We start from the raw sequence: 20,000 nt of genomic DNA, 5'->3' as shown, positions 1-20,000 counted from the left end.
CAACTTCACCGAATGAGGCCTTTGCCGTCCGAGGCTCGTGACATCGTCAAAAAGTGGTTTTGAGGATTCAACACCAGTCAAACTAGCGCCGTAGATAAAATTATTGCGAAACAAAGAAAAAGAAATTGGATTTTTTTTTTGCAGGTGCGGCATCGTTGGTGTGAACTCATAGTGAAGCACAAGTAAGGCTTGCATGCATTGTTGATTTTTTTTAGTATTTGCTTCTTTCCTGGTGTTTGTTGAGAAATGTTGTGTGTTGGTATTCGCAGATATAACCCGGGCCTGCAGGAGGTGAAGAGATTTCTGATTGAGGACCAGGTAAAATTTGTGCTTAAATGACATTTTTTTTTTTGTGGACCGGTTAAATTAATTTTCAATGTATTAATCGACGGGGGAAAAGTAACTCTTTTAGTTTAGTCTGTGCAGAAAGAAATAAGAATCGAAAGAGAAACACGGGGAAATTCAGTCGTTTTTCCCTAGCATCAGCACCATCACTAGCAGCTTCATCAGCCCCACCCTCACCACCCCGAATCCCATCACCACTAACCCCACCCCTCACCCCAACCATCATCACCATCATCACCTTTCGCCGACCAAAATCGTCGTTTTGGGTATCACTAATTAATACTGAAGTTGATCGAATGAAAATCCTGACTCGCATCGCATCTTGCGATTGGTGTTTGTTACTGCTTGTAGGGGATGGGGATCTACTTGTTCGGTGAGCTGATCATTTCGCAGCAAGCCAAACAACGCGCTTTGGTAGACGAAGTATTGCAGGAGATTGGTGCGGAAATGGATCAGTGTACTTACCAAACAGTTAAAGACATGTTGGAGGGCAAGGAGTGAAAAGACCAAGGATACAATTTCCTGAGGGGATTTCAGGTTAACATTTTACACAACTTCACTTCGAATACAACGTCACAACGAAGACGTTTTCAGGGCTCCCCTGCGCGCGGCTAATTCTAAGCAGAGAAACTTTTCAGAAAGCCGTTTGTCGCAAGGTTTGTAATGATCATTCGTACAAGAGCCCTCGCCATTTATCCACTCATTCTCTGTTTTCTATTTACTGAAAGGTGCACGAACCGAAGCAATTAAATTGATCAGTTGTGCGGAACGATTTAGTGGCCCCTCGGCTGAACTTTTTTAAAAACTTGCCTTAAATTCTGAGCGCTATTTAAGCAACTTTGTCTTATTATTGTAAATGAGTGTGAATGATCACGTTGTAAAAGTGGAATGTTTAGGGAGTCTTTCAGACTGGTAGTTTTATTCACGTAAATTTTTCGAAAGCTTGAATCGTTGTGAAAATTTGACATTGATATGGGTGATCACCCTGCAGCTTCAGTGGGTGAGACCACTGCTCACAGTTTTACTTCAACCAAGTAAATTCAATCGGATTTTGACAACATCAAATAGCTTTGTCGGGAAATCATATAGAATTTGTCATTTGTGAGTAATTAGCGAATAAGTAGTTTGACTTTTGAGTCACAATGTGTAGGACACAAGAAAGAGATTCAGCATCGCGATTTTCTTAGCCATCATGGCGTGGCAGGCGTTCGAAGAGGAAAGGTAGAACCGGCGAGAGAACAAGGATGGCATTCGAGGAAGGAGGGAAGGAAACGCGTTCACGTCTCTTCTTCCTCGCGCGCCCTCCTCGTTCTCCTGCCGGTTCTCCCCGAACGCCTGCCACGCAGGCTACGATTTCCTGAGACGGCAAAAGGCAAAGGGCCGCAGGCTGCTGCTTGTCATAGGAGCATGAAAATTTTCTTTTTCCTTTGAGCAGTTGCACGATATCTGTAGATTCCAGGCAAGAAGTGAGCGAACATCATAAAAGTTTCTTTGATTTTTGGCAAAACGCAGATTTCACCCGAAGTTTGCAGTTTTCTGCAAACGCGATGTTAAATCTCTATAATTTCTTCATTATGCACGTCCCTATAGAGGTTTCATATGTTGGGTGACAACGCAATGTTCAGGTACGACTACCTTATTATAGGAAATTAACAATACACGTTGACAACGCGAAGATAATTTACTTTACACTAAATTAACGCGAATTTTTCGATAAGCATCTTGCTTTACTTAATGCGATTTTCATAATTCTGCGAACTCGCACTTTACATTTCTGAACACCAAAGTGCGTTTTGCTTTCGTGAATAAAACCTTCCAAGACAAGTCCACGGATGTTTCTAAGTTTTGAAGCCTAACTAGACCCTATCAATTCAAAAGATCTTTCAAAGCCTCAGTTTGTTGCAGTAACACGAATTTGCTGCACTTACTAAATCTCAACATACATATGTCTCATGGAGAAAAAGAAGCATTTACAGTACTTAACTTTTAGGATTGCTCAAATGTATCTAGTGAGGAACTAATAAGGTTTTGTAATAAAGTAAAGGTGCAAAATAGCGTGCATTAAATTTACATCGACATTAATTAAGATACATTAAATTAACCCGAATTTTGTAAAAGTGCGTTGTTAATTTCCTATAATAAGGTACTTTAAAAGGAAATGAATATTTATTGAAATTTAAAAATCATATTTAGGGAAGCTGTTATTTCAGCTTCCGTATCTAGAGGGTGAAGTAGGCTGCCAAACTGTCCGACAACTCCGGCTGCACGTACGATGAGAGAGAGTATTCACAACAAAGAACAAGTAATTGGTCCACATGAATTATAAGTGAAGGTGTACCACTATGGCACAGAGCTGAGGATGATGGTTCCAGTCTTTCGTTGTGGCTAACGTTACGGGAAAAAAATGGGAAGTTCAGATCAAATGAACTGCCATGAGTCCTAAATTTGAACCCTCTCTCTATCTTTAGTACAGTTTTTCTCGCCAAATCTTGGAAAGTTGAGTCAATTAACATACGGTGTATGGCCCTTTTTGGCATTTGCCAAACTTTGGAATGTTCAGACCAACCGACAATTTTTACGTCACTTGTGTTAAAATAGGGGAATGCATAGTGCGCGTAAGGAAATAATTATTAGCTCTAATCAACATTTTATTCAAACTAACTTCTGAATTAACGGAGGAATTAGCAATCAATGAAAAGGCCCAGGTATGATGATTCAAACTGACCGTTGGGCCCCATAAAGGACTGGAAAATACTCAGAATTCAGTAGGAACTTCCCACCAAGAATATGAAAGGGTCCTTTTAATCGAATGTCTTAAAACCAATGAAAATTTTCTGACCGAACGCGAACAGCGCGATGGACCAAACAGAATTCGTACTTTTCTTTCGCGGGGGGTTGGGGAGGAAAAAGTGGTGCATAACCGGCAATCATTCACGTAACTACAATCATAGCATCTTCTAATAACTATTTATTGCTTGTCAAATGCATATACGTTCATTAATAAAACAGAAAGGACTTCTAAGCTGACTGATATGTTGCGTGATATATGTAAGCTTGTAATAGCGACAATTCTGCGAGAACCCTGTAAATCAAGCGACAACCTTTTGATTAGCTGAAAAAATGCTATTGTCTATATTGTGTTGACTGAGTTGTAGTTAAGTACGCTCATTGTCCACCTATCCACTCTTCTAGAATCAAGCGACAACCTTTTGATTAGCTGAAAAAATGCTATTGTCTATATTGTGTTGACTGAGTTGTAGTTAAGTACGCTCATTGTCCACCTATCCACTCTTCTAGAATCAAGCGACAACCTTTTGATTAGCTGAAAAAATGCTATTGTCTATATTGTGTTGACTGAGTTGTAGTTAAGTACGCTCATTGTCCACCTATCCACTCTTCTAGCGGAGGTGTTGTCTTTTTAATTGTTTCTTCCCCGCCGCTATCTTGTTTCCCTAAAATAACTTGTACATGCGGACGCTTTTGTCAGCATTGAAACGACTAACACAAAGAAAATAGCAATAAAGATGGTCGTAAAAAGAAACGCAATACGAGACGAAAAACTCATCTCAAAGCAAGGTACCCAGGATAGTCAACGTTGAAAAAAAAAAAAAACTTTCCACAGAATGAGGCGGGAGGGACACATCGGATCCTGTCTGCGTTCGTCAATCAGTTTTCTTTCACTCCCACGCTCCTCCGCGCAGTAATGCAGCCGCCGTCGACTAAACTGAAAACTGACTCTGCTAAAAAAAAAAAAACTGCTGGAATGGGAGCCTTACAATCAGAAACAGCTTGTATTGGAGCTACACTATTTCCTTCTTATCGTCGGCGGACGTAAGCGGAAGGCTGCTTTCAATCTCTTCGTTCTCTTCAGGTGCGTCGTTAGTCTCGGTGTTTGGCGGAGGCGGTTTTGGAGGATCAACTCCAAGGATTCTCTCGTAGCTTTTTGCTACGTCCTGTGCAAAGCAAAAGGAAAAAGCGTCCAGACTTAACTCTTAATTTAGGCGAGGTAAACCATCGCTATAAGCGAAGAGAACACTTAAAACATTTTACACGATTCTATGTCGAGCTCAGAAATGTGACTTCGATGTTTGTAAACACGAAATATCGCTTTATTCTTAGTAAGTAATAACATGATTTTTCTCGCGCTCTTTGGAATAAATAACTTTTTTATTATATGGCAAGCAATTCTCAGGCTAAATGAAACACTCTAATTGGCTAGTTTTAGGTCAGGATTTTACAGTATGGACCATTACCATGGAAACGGCCCTCTTCCAAATTTTTTCTCACTCCGGGGATATTCATATTGCCTTGAGCGAAAAATAAAAAGTTTTTCAAAAGCGGAATTTGATTTTTTTCAGCACAACAGTACAATTATAGCAAGCGGAACTTAGTTTTACGTGTAAAAGACTGCCGTTCAAAGTTCGCTGATGGACGACGAAGAATACGAAAATTCACCAAGCGTATCACTGATCGCTCAAAGAAACAATGCTACATAAAAACAACTTAATAACCTCACTTGCTCAGGACCGTATTGGCGAATATTGGTCCTCGGTCGTTTTTGTACGGACCGTACTGCCACGACCTTGGGCCAATATTCCCCAGTACGGCCCTCGCGCTTGCCAAGAGGTTAATAGACAGAATGCAAAAATGGCTACCAATAAATTATTCTTTTGTCTGTGTGAAAATCAGTCTGACCAGCCTCGTTTTACGGTCAAAATTCTTTCAATCGGACACGAGTTAACGAGGCTAGTCAGGCTGCGGGCGGTGCCTACCAATTGAGGATATTTTTGCCCCGGTGTGTGATTATGCAGAAAATGTAAATCTCAGCAAGTGTTATTGAAATCCAAAAAGAAAATTGGGGGTAACCACGCATTTTCAAAGATAATTGATGAACAATATTTGTAAAAAGCTTTAAAATACAAAGCAATGTATGGCGTTCTTTCTCAAATTGAAACTTAATTATCTCTCAAAAATGCATGGTTACCCCCAATTTTCTTTTTGGATACTAAGAGTACTTACTAAGATCTACTTTCTCCGGATAGTTTTAAACCGCGGAAAAATATCCCTGTATTGGTAAGCATCTACTTTCTCCGGATAGTTTTAAACCGCGCAAAAATATCCCTGTATTGGTAAGCATCACCGATAGGAAACCAGAGTATCTCGACATGCGCAGAACGTATTCGCAATAACAATAGTGGGCACCGTCCTTAACACAAAGACAAAAGAATAACTTTTTGCCGGCCATTTGTGCATTCCGTCAATAATTTTTTTCAAAGACTACAAATTAAACTCGCCCTACGGGCTGGTGCAATTTTATTCGTCTTTGATAAAATGTACTCATGCTCATTTATTCCAACTTGCACTCGATCAAGTGATTGGCTATACAAAATTGCGTAAGCCACACACCAAAGATAGCTCACCTGCAGAAAAGCAGAAGCAGGATCTTCCAGCCCATGCGAGGTTTTCAGGGACAAATTGGCCGCGGGTCTGATGTAATGTTGCAGGATGAAAAAGTAGAAGAGGCCGGTGACAACCGGAAGCGGAAGTAGCAGAGCGGAGGGTGCGAAAGACTGCTTCAAACCGACCACCCCTACCATCAACAGTTGAAAAACCACTGTTCCTACAATCATTCTACAAAAAAAAAAAGAACTCATACCTTAGGAGTACGATTACAAGAGCAACTGAACTTTTTTTTTTGTTGGGGGGGGGGGGGGGGGGGGGGGGAGCAGAGTTTGTCTGGTCTAAATGGTCTAAACTTGTAGATTTGTTGACTACTTCTCCTTTTTTTTTCCTTTTTGGACTGAGGTATCTCAGGAAGAAACATAAGACAATCGCGCAATAAATCCTTCAAACTAACAAAAAGTCAAATCGCCTTATATTGCTTACTAAACGGAATAATCGATCTTCAAGCACTTCATTCACGCGACAAGTTTAGTTTTTTCTTCTTCAATCACAAGAATGCAAACAGCATTACTGAGAGTTTCATTTATAGTAACGTGTATGGGACCCAGCTCTCCTAGACGGTTCGCTCCCAAGGCACTTGAAATCGGCCTTACAACAGAAAATAACCCTGTCCGGTACTTTTATTAGGGAACTTTAAGTGCCCCTGTGATCAAAAAAACCACTTCCTTTTTTCCTTCAGATTTTGAAAGTGTGTTTGCTTAACACCCGACTGGCAAAATTTTGAGCTTTGATTTTTATCCAAAGGCCGCTTACTATGAGTGCAAGTTTTGGATTTCACGGTCCGCCATTACTCACGTTCAAAACTGACCGCTTGGACCTCAGACGGTTGGATCCAGGGAAAAGTGACGTCAGAGGCTCACTAGGTTAAAATTTCAGCGTGTGAACACAGCTTATTATATATGCAAAGCGTGAGTTTAAAAGACTGAAAGCCCAAAACCCCCGTGCTGCATATTAATTCTGCGGCGTACACACGTATTGCATTCTTAAACTAGTGAGCCTTTGACGTCATTTTCTCCTCGATCCAGCTCTCTCAAGAACATAATGGCGGACCATTAAATAGGAAAATTCCAGTTAAAATAAAGAGGTGTCTTTTGAAATCAAGGCTTAAAACGTGGGTCACGTAGTGTTTTGTTAACATAGTTTTGAAATCCAAAGAAAAATATGAATTGATTTTTTGGTCACAGGAGCACTTAAAGCAACGACGACGGCGACGGTAACGAGAACGTCACTTCAAAATATAAATTCGCGTTACTGTAATCACTTCGTGAATATTCAAACGTTTTATGTATGACAGGGGTGTGCTAGTTCCTCAAAAATGATACTGGTCGGAACGGCACTTAATGTAGGGGAAAAAATGAAAATTTATCTTCAAGAGCTGACGTCCTTCAGAAAACCTCAAATTTGGCTATTTCACGTTGTTGTTTTGCTGACGATGGCAAAGAAATGGACAAAAGTGAAAAACGCACGTGCGGAGGTTGCAAAGCTATTGTTTTTGCCCACTTAATATGCAAATTTATGACGTTCTTGTTGCCGTCGTCGTTATCGTTGCTTAACTCCCCTTTTATCAAATCCGGTAAACGAAAACCCTGGGCCTAGACTCGGCGCGATGAACTGAAGGAAGGGAGGGAGAGAAATTAACTCGTATCTTTGTTGATTAGCCAGCTAACAGTGAACACACACTGACGGATTCAGTTATAAACAGATAAACGTCTCGCATTTGGAGCAAAGGTCAGCAAGAAATTTGCTGTTTGCTCAAATTCGAAGAAACTAATTAACAAATAGATTCCACGTTGCCGCGCGTCGGTTCAGTAACTGATCACAGATGACGTCAAAATGTGGTAAGAACAAAAAAATGGCACAAGAGCTGATGGTGACATCAATCGTCCCTCTGTCCTCTAATAGATCATAGGCAAGAACCAATCAAAATGCGAGAATAACTTGGGTTATTATATAAAGAGAAATACACCATAGTCCCTTAATAGGATTTGGATATCGATTGGACTAGCACGCACGCTATGTTATAATTTGACTTCAACTCGTTTCTTGGCTCAGTGTTGCTCACGACTACCAAGAAATTACCAAAAAGAGAAATAAGGTAGTCCCCTGAAGACAAAGGAGAACATCAATTTTCTGAGCACACCCGGATACCAAACCCCTTCTGCAACAATCAAAAAAGAGGTTACCTGTTAAATACTCGAGGCCACATCATCCCGCCACAAGTGTATACTGGGATATATATGCTGAGTGTCTGATGCATCCACACGATGTAACCAAATCCGAAGTACAAAGCTACAAATGGTGTGATGATTGGGGCGAGAGCGGAGTACGACAAACCCACGATCAGAATGAACAGATGGTTGGCGAACTAAACAAAAGATATGGAAAAAAAAAAAGATTAAACCAAAAGAAATTTTAATACTGAAACAAAAACAAGACAAGCTGTTCTCGGAGTTATCTATTCATTTATTGTGACAATGGGTTTCGATTTATCCCCATGAAATCAATGTGGAGAACGGGAGAAAAGAAAGAATCACAAATTTATTTATCCTGAGGAAAATAGACATTAGACCTCAACTCGAAATCACATTCGCACAAAGAACACTCTAGGTACTTGCGCAATTTTCGACATTAAAACTAAAGCAATATTTTAGGCCAAACTACATCTCTTAATTCATTTACCGGTGTTAACGACAACATCTCCTTCACTGCAAATTATCTCAGTTTCGGGTGTGGATTTTCCTTTGATTGGTTAAGAATACGGCACGGAATGTTATAAAAAAATCGCTAAACACATGGATGGGAAACCCAATTAATCCTAAACGTTTTTTCGGTGCAGATTAAGAAGTGTTTTTTTTTCTTCGGAAAACTTGAACGACTGTCATTGTTGTTCCACGAATCGATCTACTCACCACTCGGTCATACAGAACAGGCGGTGGTTTCCAGGCCAGATCGTCCTCACGTGCTGTTTTGGCAAGCCACTTCCGCTTAATTGCCACAAGAATAAGTGGCACGATGCGAAGCAGCTGCAGTGCATATCCAGTCAGTGTGGCTAACATGATGTAGCAAATGAAAAACACAGATTGCGAGGGTAGAGCTTCGGCAAGAAACGATGGAATCTGGCTTGGATTGTCGAGCATATCTTTTAGCTTATCGACGGCTGATCCAGCGAAGGTCATGAACAGGAACTTATTGACAACCTACGATGTAAAGAATGTAGAAGAATGATCAGTTATTCTCATCTGAAGGCTTTTGTTTCATTAAGGCCCGAAAAAAGAGCTTTGAGCCTATCGTCGGCTGTATCCCACGGGTCTTTTGTGTCTCATTCCTGGATCCCGCCCAAATGAAAATTGCATTCCCATCCAACCTGGTCACATAAATCCTTTTCTGTTATTCCACAAACCCAACACCAAATTCAAACCATCCTTGATTTCACTTTAAGGAAAAAAGCGAATCCCCGTCTATAACTTCACTCTGTTTTCTACTCCGAAAATTTATGACGTCCCGCCCCTCAATTTTAACCCAAATTGCGCTTTGCGCGGGATCCTGGGATTCCTCCGTGCTAATGAAAGTCGACTTACAAAGAAAAAATAATTATAAATGCTTACCATGAAAATAAACAGTTTTCCCAGCGTAGATCGATCGACTTCATTTTGCGATGGTATTCCCTCGAGTTTGCTAAAGAACTGTAGGATCTAACAAGGAAAATAGAAAACCAAGAAATTAAAAGAAGACTTGAGTTTCAGTCGATTTCAATATGACATTAGGGTTTTTTCTCCTGGGGTATTCAGGATTTCTTCCCCCATAAAATCGACTCCTAGCTCATTAGATCTAGTTGGGCGTGTTCCGAGAGTTGGCCCAATGTAGTTGCGCTGCGCCCTTGAAATTCAGCCCTGGGAAGATAAGGGCAAACAAATGTGATAATGTTGTTATACTAACCAAAGGCAAAATAGCGAAGAAAATCATCAACGCCAAACTGGACAAAAATCCTTCTATTGCTCCCTTGACAAAGGCAGAAAGTTCCAGAACTGAAAGGAGAATAGAAGTTAATACACACAGCTTCTCTCTCTGATTGGCTATCTCTGATTGGCCACGTGAAAATGTGGCGCGACCTTTTCACGCCAACACCGACAGAGTAGAGAACTTAAGCAAGACAACGGCGACGGCGACGAGAACATCACAAATTTTTATGTTTAGTGGAGAAAAACAACAGCTTTGCACGCCCTGCTCGCGCGTTTTCTCCTTTGTCCATTTCTTTGCCGTCGTCTGCAAAACAACAACGTGAAATAGCCAAATTTGAGGTTTTTTGAAGAACGTCAGCACTTGAGGATAAATCTTCATTTTCTCCCCCAAATTAAGCGCCGTTCGGACCAAATGTCATTTTTGAGGAACTACCACACCCTTGTCATATTAAAAAGGTTGAAATAGTCACGAAGTGATTACAATAACGCGAATTTATATTTTCAGACGACGTTCTAGTTACCATCGCCATCGTCATTTCTTAAGTTAGATCTAATAACAGAACTCGAGAACTTCAGGGGAACTCAGTCGAAATCAACTTTACGAAACTGAACTTAGACGAAAGGACATGTAGGAAGACGTAAGTGATGCACAACATGAACGATGAATTGTTAATAGAGCGTACCTGGTTTTAAGAATGGAGCAATTTTTGTAAGGTTCTGCAGAGACACCAGAGTTGAGACGAACCCCACAGGTACAGTCCAAAAAAACACCAGTAAAAACACCAGGCCATAGACGAGAGTCGTTCGTATTTTCCTAATATCACAAAGGAAAAAAAAAAGCAAACGTCAACTGGAAATGTTGTCAAGGTTTGATAGACAAATTTCGATATATTAAATTTCAATCCAAAACAAAAGGCATCATCTCGAGGCTCTGGGAAATAAACTCATACAAATCCTTATATTTATTCCCAATAGCCTCGAGATGATGTCTTTGGTTTTTGACTGAATTTTAATATATCGAAATTGGTCTATTGCGCATCAACTGTTATGTCCAGGCCACTAGTATTGGGGAGAAACGTTCTGCGATTGTTAACCTCTGCCAATAAAGCGATTTTGCATTGCACAACCAGATAGAAAAAAAAAAGAGCTTAAGACTTCGACCAATCATAACTTGACACACAAAGAGAATCATGACCCAAAGGCGAACATGAGCAGCCGACGCAAAGCGGGAAAACAAGCACGAGCAAATCACGTGCTTTTTCCCCCGACAGGATGTTATAAAGTGGGGCCAGATTTCGTTGCCAATCACGAAGCAACGAAAGGAAGGGTGACATCACCAGCTTTTAAGACTACACAAAGTTACAGGAAGTAACATATTTTATGATGTCTATACTAGCCGAACCTCTGCCACAGGCCAATCGACAGGTTTTTCCAGAGAACACTGGCGAACTCTGGAGCGGGCATGACGTCAACAGTTAAAGGAGCTTGGTCCCAGTCTGCTTGGGCTGCCACTGTTGAGGCTCGGAGGGACTGAAACACAACAAAGCTACACGGCAAAGGATCGTGTGTCTTCTCTGTCTCTTCATCTAATTTAGTCTGTACTGCCTGAGAACAAAAAGAAAGGTGTTAATCCCCTGCTACATGTCGCAAAATTGTCAAAATATATGCCAGCTTGTAATTTTTTCCGACAATCTGATTGGTTCTTCTGCGATCCAGATGTTCCTATACCTTACCCACGGGTACAGCAACGCGCTAACAGTTTTTGTCCTTGACCTTAAATTTCCATTATTTTTGACACCAAATCCTTTTACATACAAAAGTTCGTTTCAAAACAGATTTTTTTAGAAGGTTGGAAACAGAATTCAAATAAAGGCATTTCTCTTTGAAACGTTCAGTGACCGTGGTCTTGAAAATGCGGCCCGAGGCCGCGGGGATGTATTTATTTTATTTTATTTTATTTTATTTTATTTCATTTCCCAAAATTGTCAATAGAGCTTGTAAATAGAGCATACGATATGCGAAGTAAGATGACGTTTGTTCATCCCTTTTGGGTAGAAAAACTTCTCGAATTTTGTTCAAATAATTGTTCAACAAAATGAGCGTTTAGCCTTATCATCCAACTTAGGTGTTTTGCAACAGTTTTCAAGTGTAACTGGTTAGAGTGTAATGTGAAGTGCTAAGTTCTACCCCATATGAACCATGTTTGCGTTAGCCCTACTAATGGAAATGGGCCCACACAAAGACAGAGAAAAACTCTGACCAGGGTGGGAATTGAAACTTAGCACTACACATTACACTTTAATCACGGCCTGCTACCGTCTGACCTTGTCGCTCAGTCGGTAGAGCAGCGGTGATCTAACCCGAAGGTCGTGGGTTCAATTCCCACCCTGGTCAGAGTTTTTCTCTGTCCTTGTGTGGGCCCATTTCCATCAGTAGGGCTAACGCTCACATGGTTCATATATGGGGTAGAAACTTAGCACTTCACATTACACTCTAATCAGTAAAGTCTGTTCAAATATAAGTGCTACACGGCCAACGTTTGCAAAAATGTTATCCTTCCCTGTACTCGTACAGTTTTCAAGTGCAGCCGAGAAACGTCTCAGACAAGGACGCTGGCTACGGAAATTGCAACGTTGGAAAACAATATTACTGGTGAAAAAAGTAATTGTGCTTCACGTGCGGCACGCTCCGTAATACATTTCTCTTCCGTAGTACGTACTATGCAAAACAACAACGTGGAATAAACTTAATTCAAGGTTTTGACGACAACATGAGCAGATCACGATGCGTTCTTTCCACCAAGCACTTACAAAAACGTTTGCGTCAATCTTCGCCAATATTGTAAAGGTATCTCTAAGCCATAAAAAAACGAGTACCACTCGGCAGCACAACAAGGAAAGGCAAGGAACATTTTCAGACTCTTGAGGGTTCCTGACTTGCCCACAGGACATGCGTAAATATGATTAAGGAAGAAACTTACTTCCAGCTCCGTGCCATACTGAGTAATAGAATCATATTTGGTGCCACAACACATGAACTTCTTGTGAGTTGGCTTTTCTCCTGTCTTCTCGTGTACAGCCTACAAGAAAATGAAAACCATACAATTACGCTCTGTCATTGGTGGCGGAAGTTTTCTTGTCCGGTCGAAGAACAACTCTTTAGAACCCAAAAAATAATACTTCGATTCTCGGTATATGTCGTGTCGCCTAACGCACTGACTAAGAAGGGGCGGCCAAAAAGAAAGTATTGTTTCCTCTCCAATCCTTCCTCGCTTTGTTACTTTTTTTCTCCTTTCCTCGCATGACGCGTGTCCTACGATTTTCGCGCTTCGCGCACGCAAATTCCGGCTTGGTAAAAAAAAAACGCTTATTGCGCACACTTGTCTCCCCCTCCAAACGTTCAAATATCTCCCTCCCATACTTAAAAAGACACTGTTCTTTCATTTTAGGCAGGAGCCCATGGTAGGAGCCTTCCTATGTACTTTATCCTTGAGTCAACCTTTGCGCGTATCTTTCAACACTATAAAACTAACCCTTCAGCAAGAGACTCGCATGTACATCAATTTACCATCATCATTTTGCACAATAGCCCTTTTAACGGTTAGTTTTTCTCATTTTGCATTACCATGTAATCTAACGTGGATGCGAGGCAATTACGGCTTAAAACTACAAAATAGCCCGAAATTGCCTCACATACATGCTGGATTACATTGTAATGCAGATGAGAAAAGCTAACCGTGAAAAGGGCTATTTGCATACAAAGTTTATGCTATTTTTGTCTTCGTCTGACAATGACTCAGAAACTCGCGTGCAAACAACATTGTGAGGGGAGAGTGAGCCACGAAAGCTTCACATCTGTATATCCGTGTTCCAAGGAATTTTGTCAGACTGAAGTTGAGTTCTCCCAAAACAAATGCGCGCGTTGGAATATAAACAAACATATTAAAATAAAATATTTCGAATGCAACAACGTAACATATCTCAATTTTAAAAAATAGATAATAGTGTGCTTGTTTTCATCCCTTAAATTAATGCGCACATGTGGTTTTTAAAGGGAGAGTATGACGGTATTGCGCATGTTCTACCCGTAACGAATGTCATCATTTATGAGCCAATCGGAAGCGACGCTCATTAGTGATTTTTTAATAATCGAAATAATTGAGAAATTTTCACACGTACTTGGAAATTTCCCGCGCAAATTATAACGACGCTTCTGATTGGCTCATAAATGATGACATTCGTTACGGCTAAAACATGCGCAATACCGTGATACTCTCCCTTTTAGAACTTCAAACTGGCTTGATGAAGGAGAATGGGCCGGAGTGACGTGAAAGAAAACTCACATTCGCGTGTTCCAGTTTCCATTTCAGGGCATTACGCTCGTCCACTAACTCTTGCCACTTGTTAAGGTCCTTTACCACGACAACATCCTCAACCTGCGAGCAACAAATCAAAGCCGTACAGCTTTAGCGATCCATGGATTACATTAAGTTGAGAAAGAAAGAGTTTACAAGGAAAGCACAGTGCACCGGCGAGAAAGCATATCGAGCACATTTGAAAAAGCCTTTTACGATTTTACCTGGTCAGGAAACAGTTCTTTCACATAGTCTTTCATGCTTTCAGTATCCTTTAACTGGAAAAAAAAGTTACATCGATACGGGGGTGGTTAGTAGAGGGATGAGAAGCTAATGTAAATACGATAGACAAATAAGCTTGGGTTGTGACTAGAATCGATACTCCAAAATAAGGTAAGACGGCTTAGTTTCGTGTATATAAAGTACCAAACGATCTTACTAAGGTTTATTAAGTTTAAATATTGTGTCAACAGAACAATTTAGGAAGGCTAACCATTTCGAGTTTGCGCTTAGACCTAATCACTAGAGCTCAGTGCCAAACCCAGCAGTTATTTTCTGCCTAAACAGAGTGTTGTTTATCTGCAACAGCGGGGTAACACTGAGGTTGTCACGAATTGTCACGTAACGTCACCAAACGTTAAATCTGTTTATGTGTCACGAAGTGTCTCACTTTCATTTCCAGCCAATAAGCTAGTTTCGTAATGTGTAAAGTTCACGAGAATAATTTGCATCATTTTCAACAAAGCAAGGAAAATGCAAATTACTCTTCCGAACCTCAACTGTGCTCTTTTGTTCTATTCTTGTTTGTTCTTTTAGTCTTCCCTATTTGAATATATACGTTGTTTTTAAACTTGATGTTCAGGGCGCTATGAGTTTTCCGTTGCACCAGTCATAACTGATTATGCACCTATTTTGTCTGCCCAAACCAGAGTGAGCGAGGCAGAAGATGAAGGGCCCTGGGAAGGAAGATATTTTACATCCGGCTTCTTTCCTCGCTTAATTGAAGTGAAATATTCTTTTTCATCTCCACAACGAGGTCTTTAATAAGTCATTTGCATGATAGCAAAACTTTCTGCCAAGACCATTTTAGAAGCCCTTGTTGTTAGGCAAATTTCACTAAAATTGTCTTTTTGTTTCCAAGCGATGTGATAAGATAGAGCGAGTAAACACCTGGGCTTGGTTGTCATATGACAAAAAACGGTTTTTAATTTCATCTTTCGTGAGAACCCTCTAAAGAGGGTCATGATAATCTCAGATGAACTTTTCCCCTATCATTTTCACTCAATCTCGCCGGACTTCGGAGTTCAAATGGTACCAAAAGAAACTGCTCAGAGAAAGATCAAGAACTTTGTATTTGGGAACCAAAGTAACATAAATATTGAAATCGAACCTTTTGAACAACATCGAGCACGTGTGTTCATTGTCACGCTGTCTCTAAGCTATTGTTTTATCGCGATCAAGAAATTATTTAATCCGCCTTTTTCTTGACATTCATTATTAATGACAAGAGAGTATTCAGCTGTTGGCTCAGACAAAACACACGCCGAGGAAAAGTCGGTTTTTCAAGACTTAATGTTCTAAATTCGTAAATAAAAATAAGTCGATAAAAATTTACATAGGAACTGAAAAGGCTTACCTTGGCTGGCAAATCTCTCACTAATACTGCATACTGATGAGCCAAGCCTTGGCTGAGAAATTGTTGGCGATAGCAAATAAATGCTTTCCATTCTTGATGGAAAAGATAGCAGATGATCAGAGTGTAAATCCAAACTGCTACTACGTGAGCCCAGACCATGGAAGACTTGACCTCGATATTTGACAAGGCTATTCTGTCGAGGCCCTGTAACTCTCCCCCGCCAAAGTAATTGACGGGGATCAGAACTATAATTCCGTACGGCAAAAGCACCAGGGATATCTTGAAGCACAGCTTCAAAAACCGCATGTGAACGAGCGCGTCGATTCCGGCGTATCGAAAAACCTCGTTCTCTTTTACGAAGAAAGCTGGAAGAATCCATGAAAATATCGATGGCGTGCGCTTGCCGGCGGGCAGTGGAGTTTCTAACAGAAGCTGTCTAGGCGAATAAATTACTTGATGTTTTCGCCTGAGAAAGCAGAATAAAACTAGGCATACGACAGCGATTATCAAATTGAGGATAAGAGAGGACACGAATTTGTTGGTTGCGTCCGAGGTTTCTTCTTTCCCTACCTCAGTATCGTTTGCCATTTTCGCAGCTTCTCCGACAGATTTCGAACAGCACCCAACGAAACGCCCAGATTTCGCTTCTGTGGCTCACTTCAAATGTAATGTAAATGTCTATCTTTTGCGCCAAACAATTGAGACTAAAAACAATAACGATTGTGGCCAATGAGAGAAGGGGAAAAGGTAACCACATGACAACATGTGAGATTGAAACTCCGCTCTTTGACCAAATGCATTCAATCTAGTATATTCCGCAATTTTCTGTAACTGGTTAACATCACGTCTCTGCAACTCGATGCCTCGATAAAATTCATTACAATAAGAAAACTATGAAACATTTTTAAAGCAGAATAGACTCGTTAGTTATGTAGACGATCTCTATGTATTGTTTCACAACCGATAGCCGCGAATTTTAAAATGTATCACTGCAAAGCGAACGAATTTTTTCAAGGATGACTTGTCAAGCGAAATAGATAACAAATGAATGAAGGCGGTAGTTTCTAAAGAAACTATGGTGCTGCGTCGGTGGGGAAGTAGTATGCAAAAATTTGGTTTTATCAACGGAGTTAATAATGTAAATTAGACATCGTACAGAGATTCTAAAAGCTTTTAGAATCTAAAAGCTTTTAGAATCTCTATATGGTGGCTAATTTACATGAATTTTTGAAATAGATAACAATCGAGACCTCTAAACTTGTTTGTGTCGAATACTGAGCCCTTGACTATTAAATCTAATCAAGATATTTGGGACACAAATTCTTTACTTCACGATCTAGTTTGTTCCAAATTCATGCCCAAATCTTTCACGTGAAAGAGCAGCATGGCCGAAGTTCGCCATCTTTCTTGAATATACTGAAGCACACTACACTCACCCACCCATCAGATCATCTTTCCAACCCAATAAAGAGCTCTTTCAGAATGGCGATAAGTGCATTTTCATCCTCATGATTCTTGAACTTAAACATGATTCTTTGAAAGAGAAGGTACATTTTCCTTTTCAACTTAAAAAATTGCCGTTAATCCTACAAACATATGAATTTTTCCAACATATTAGAACTTAAACCTTAAACCTTAAACCTTGACTTAAAACATTGACTATATAATGACTTAAAATTAATATTTTACCATTGATTGTACACGTAATCTGTATAATTTTTAAAAGACGTGCAAGAGATTGGAGCAACCACCAATCGGCTTAACTCTTGTGTAAGTTCGTTTCTGGCTGCTTCGTTGAAAATGATATTTGTTTACTCCAAGACTTAGGTTCGGCACATGAAAATTTCGACGTTTGAACCGGGCCTAAGGCATTTATGTTTTCTCATTTAATGATAAAAACTAACGATAAAAAGTTACGACGTTTCGACTTTCCGAAGGACATTTTCAAGTGCGAGTTAAAATATACAAGTAAATTAGCATAAATATGTTTGTCACAATTAAAAATGAGCGAATTTGAGAGAATGTTTTAACACATAATAAATGAAAGGTGATACAATTGAACCCACTGGGAACTCGGAAAACTCCGAGCCCCAGATGGGATTACGGATGCTCTAACCACTGAGCTACTGGCCGGGCTACCGGAGACTCTATGGTGAGCAAGGGTGAAATGTGGGTATTTGACTCGAGCTGCATCACGCAGCCACAGAGACAAATATCGACTGACAGCATAGCGTGGGTTCGAATCGCATCTGGGGCTCGGATTTTTCCGAGTTCCCAGTGGGTTCAATTGTAACATCTTTCATTCAATACAATTAAAAATAGTTTTAAAAATACCATGATCACTAAAAAGGCAGTAAAGTATGTAACATAAGTGATAAAATATTTGTATAAAATGGGGGACATAAATTAATTAGAAGAATAAACAACAATAAGCTTTTGTAACCTGATCTAAACAAATAATTTAGCGCGGGTGGAATCAGATTGTTTGTTTAGCGTTGGTTTTAGGCCTTTGATAAAAAAAAACATTTCGAAAATAGGACAATCAAATTTGTTTGACATTTCTTTAAAATTCTTAAACTCCGCGCGATGTCGTCCGGTTCCAAATCATGATGTTGCTCTCTGACATGGTTTCCGATTTTCCACGAATATTTTATCACTTAAGTTACATACTTTACTGCCTTTTTAGTGATCATGGTATTTTTAAAACTATTTTTAATTGTGACAAACATATTTAATTTACTGGTAAATTTTAACTCGCACTTGAAAATGACCTCCGGTAGGTCGAAACGTCGTAACTTTTTATCCTTAGTTTTTATCATAAAATCGATTTCCAAGAATTTACTCATCAAGATTTCTCATTTAAATGTAATTATTAATGCATGGTTCAATTTTACCTGCTAAAAGCCTTTACATTGCCCCATTTCTGCTTTACATACTATTAAACCGAAATGGAAAACTTTCCTCCCTTTTATTCATATTTAAAATAGTTAACCTAGCTATTATTGTCCCCTATTTTTCTTAACTTGTTGGCATTTTTTATGTTATTAAAAATTAAATGCGAGTAGCGAAAAATACACGTGCGCGGGCGACTTACGAATTTTTTCACGCGCGTGTATATTTCCCGCTCCTTACTCGCTCGCCGAAATTAGAGACGTCTCGCAGTCTATAATCACATTTACAAAAAATAAATTATATCTGTCACTAAATTTTACTGTAAATGTAAAATTAATCGATAATTCGTAACGCTGAAGACAAAAGAATAACGTTCTAGTTCTCCCTCTCCGGCGTCGTCAGAACATCTCGGTCACATCGCATTCAAACCCGTGCTATGTGTTTTTTGACGATGTTTAATTTCACCTGAGGTGTGGATGCGCAATACCTCCACAACAGCTTATGCAAGTTCTCCATTCCAGGAGCCTGCTTGGCTTCGGACGATTGTCGGTGTTGTATCGGATGAAATCTCGTCAAAGTCATAAAGATAATCCCCATTGTAGGTTGAAGTGCTACGCCCATACGTTGGAGGCAAACTGTGATTCCTGATATAGTTTCGGGCAACTTCCTAAACATTGGAAAATTTACACTTAAATTTCAAATTTATGACGAACGACCAATCCGCCAAGAGTTGCAGATCATCAAATCAGCAGCTTATAACGGCTACAACAAAAGCTACTTGAGGAAACATTAAATAAAATAAACAATTAACAAAGACCGCTTAGTAAAAGCTCTGAAGAATCATTTTCACAGCGCGGTTGGCATCGAAACGCGAAAGGATGTGATGCTTACAATCCTGTCTATTATTTGGTCGGAATTTAAATTTCAGGCACCTTCCTTCTAATATTTGCGAATATTTTGCTTTAGGTAGAGGCAACCCCCGGCTGACAAAATCAACCTGAAACGCTTTCATTTATCGGTCATGGCAAATTCGAAACTGCATGGCTACAGCTAGCCGAAAATGCAAGCAATCTCAGTTGTTGTGATTTAAATAGACGGCAATTTACATTAATCTCGACGCCACCATGGGTGACAGAAACGTGTGATATCGTCTGCCAAAATGTTTTTTCTTTCTTTCTTTCTCTCAATTTCAGAATTTATAAATGCATGACTCGCAGAGCCGTTCCCTACGGACAAATTGATACCCATGTTCAACGCGCTCCCTACTTTACGATCCTATTCTTATTGGCAATTATTATTATTGTTATTTATTTATTTGTTTCGGCAGGTTGAAGTTTTGGCAGCTATTCAG

The 20,000-nt window shown here is 39.9% G+C and overlaps 3 protein-coding genes across 5 annotated transcripts in view; 1 reads left to right on the top strand and 2 right to left on the bottom strand.

The window, feature by feature from the left end:
• LOC138016959 (uncharacterized) overlaps positions 1 to 3,886 on the top strand; it is a 30,043-nt gene extending 26,157 nt beyond the window's left edge. Inside the window, exons 22-24 of the mRNA XM_068864146.1 lie at positions 145 to 182; positions 270 to 318; positions 697 to 3,886. Coding sequence (XP_068720247.1) covers positions 145 to 182; positions 270 to 318; positions 697 to 846 — 237 coding nt within the window. The 3' untranslated portion in view covers positions 847 to 3,886. The remainder of the gene's footprint in view (positions 1 to 144; positions 183 to 269; positions 319 to 696) is intronic.
• On the bottom strand, positions 3,296 to 16,846 carry LOC138016961 (uncharacterized). 2 transcript variants are annotated; one of them, XR_011125905.1, is made up of 13 exons: positions 15,758 to 16,846; positions 14,346 to 14,399; positions 14,110 to 14,202; positions 12,748 to 12,846; positions 11,170 to 11,372; positions 10,451 to 10,581; positions 9,745 to 9,833; positions 9,414 to 9,500; positions 8,718 to 9,005; positions 7,992 to 8,173; positions 5,766 to 5,976; positions 3,732 to 4,298; positions 3,296 to 3,626 (listed from the first exon to the last, which is right to left on the bottom strand). XR_011125905.1 is itself a non-coding variant. In XM_068864149.1 (12 exons), exons 1-12 carry the CDS (start codon positions 16,343 to 16,345, stop codon positions 4,146 to 4,148), a joined length of 2,178 nt encoding a protein of 725 aa, XP_068720250.1. In that variant the 5' UTR covers positions 16,346 to 16,846; the 3' UTR covers positions 3,296 to 4,145. The 2 variants fall into 2 exon arrangements, 1 of the variants encoding a protein (XP_068720250.1); XM_068864149.1 differs by having other exon boundaries at positions 3,296 to 4,298.
• A 1,632-nt stretch (positions 16,847 to 18,478) lies between these two features.
• Positions 18,479 to 20,000, bottom strand: part of LOC138016960 (uncharacterized) — a 17,933-nt gene continuing 16,411 nt past the window's right edge. For both annotated transcript variants that reach the window (XM_068864148.1, XM_068864147.1), the window contains one exon: positions 18,479 to 19,316. In XM_068864148.1, coding sequence (XP_068720249.1) covers positions 19,261 to 19,316 — 56 coding nt within the window. In that variant the 3' untranslated portion in view covers positions 18,479 to 19,260. The remainder of the gene's footprint in view (positions 19,317 to 20,000) is intronic.

Source organism: Montipora capricornis, chromosome 9 (genome assembly GCF_036669925.1).
Source record: "Montipora capricornis isolate CH-2021 chromosome 9, ASM3666992v2, whole genome shotgun sequence".
Taxonomy (NCBI): domain Eukaryota; kingdom Metazoa; phylum Cnidaria; class Anthozoa; order Scleractinia; family Acroporidae; genus Montipora; species Montipora capricornis.
Note: the sequence above shows the minus strand (reverse complement) of the source record. Positions and strands in the feature narration are given on the sequence as shown.

What these genes read in the sequence shown, in the direction of transcription:
- LOC138016961 (XM_068864149.1), bottom strand. Translation starts at nt 16,345, where the DNA reads ATGGCAAACGATACTGAGGTAGGGAAAGAAGAAACCTCGGACGCAACC. An exon ending in TGCTCCATTCTTAAAACCAG is followed by an intron (nt 9,834 to 10,450) that starts GTACGCTCTATT and finishes TTCTCCTTTCAG; the next exon opens with TTCTGGAACTTTCTGCCTTT. An exon ending in TGGCCTCGAGTATTTAACAG is followed by an intron (nt 5,977 to 7,991) that starts GTAACCTCTTTT and finishes TTTTTTTTGTAG; the next exon opens with AATGATTGTAGGAACAGTGG.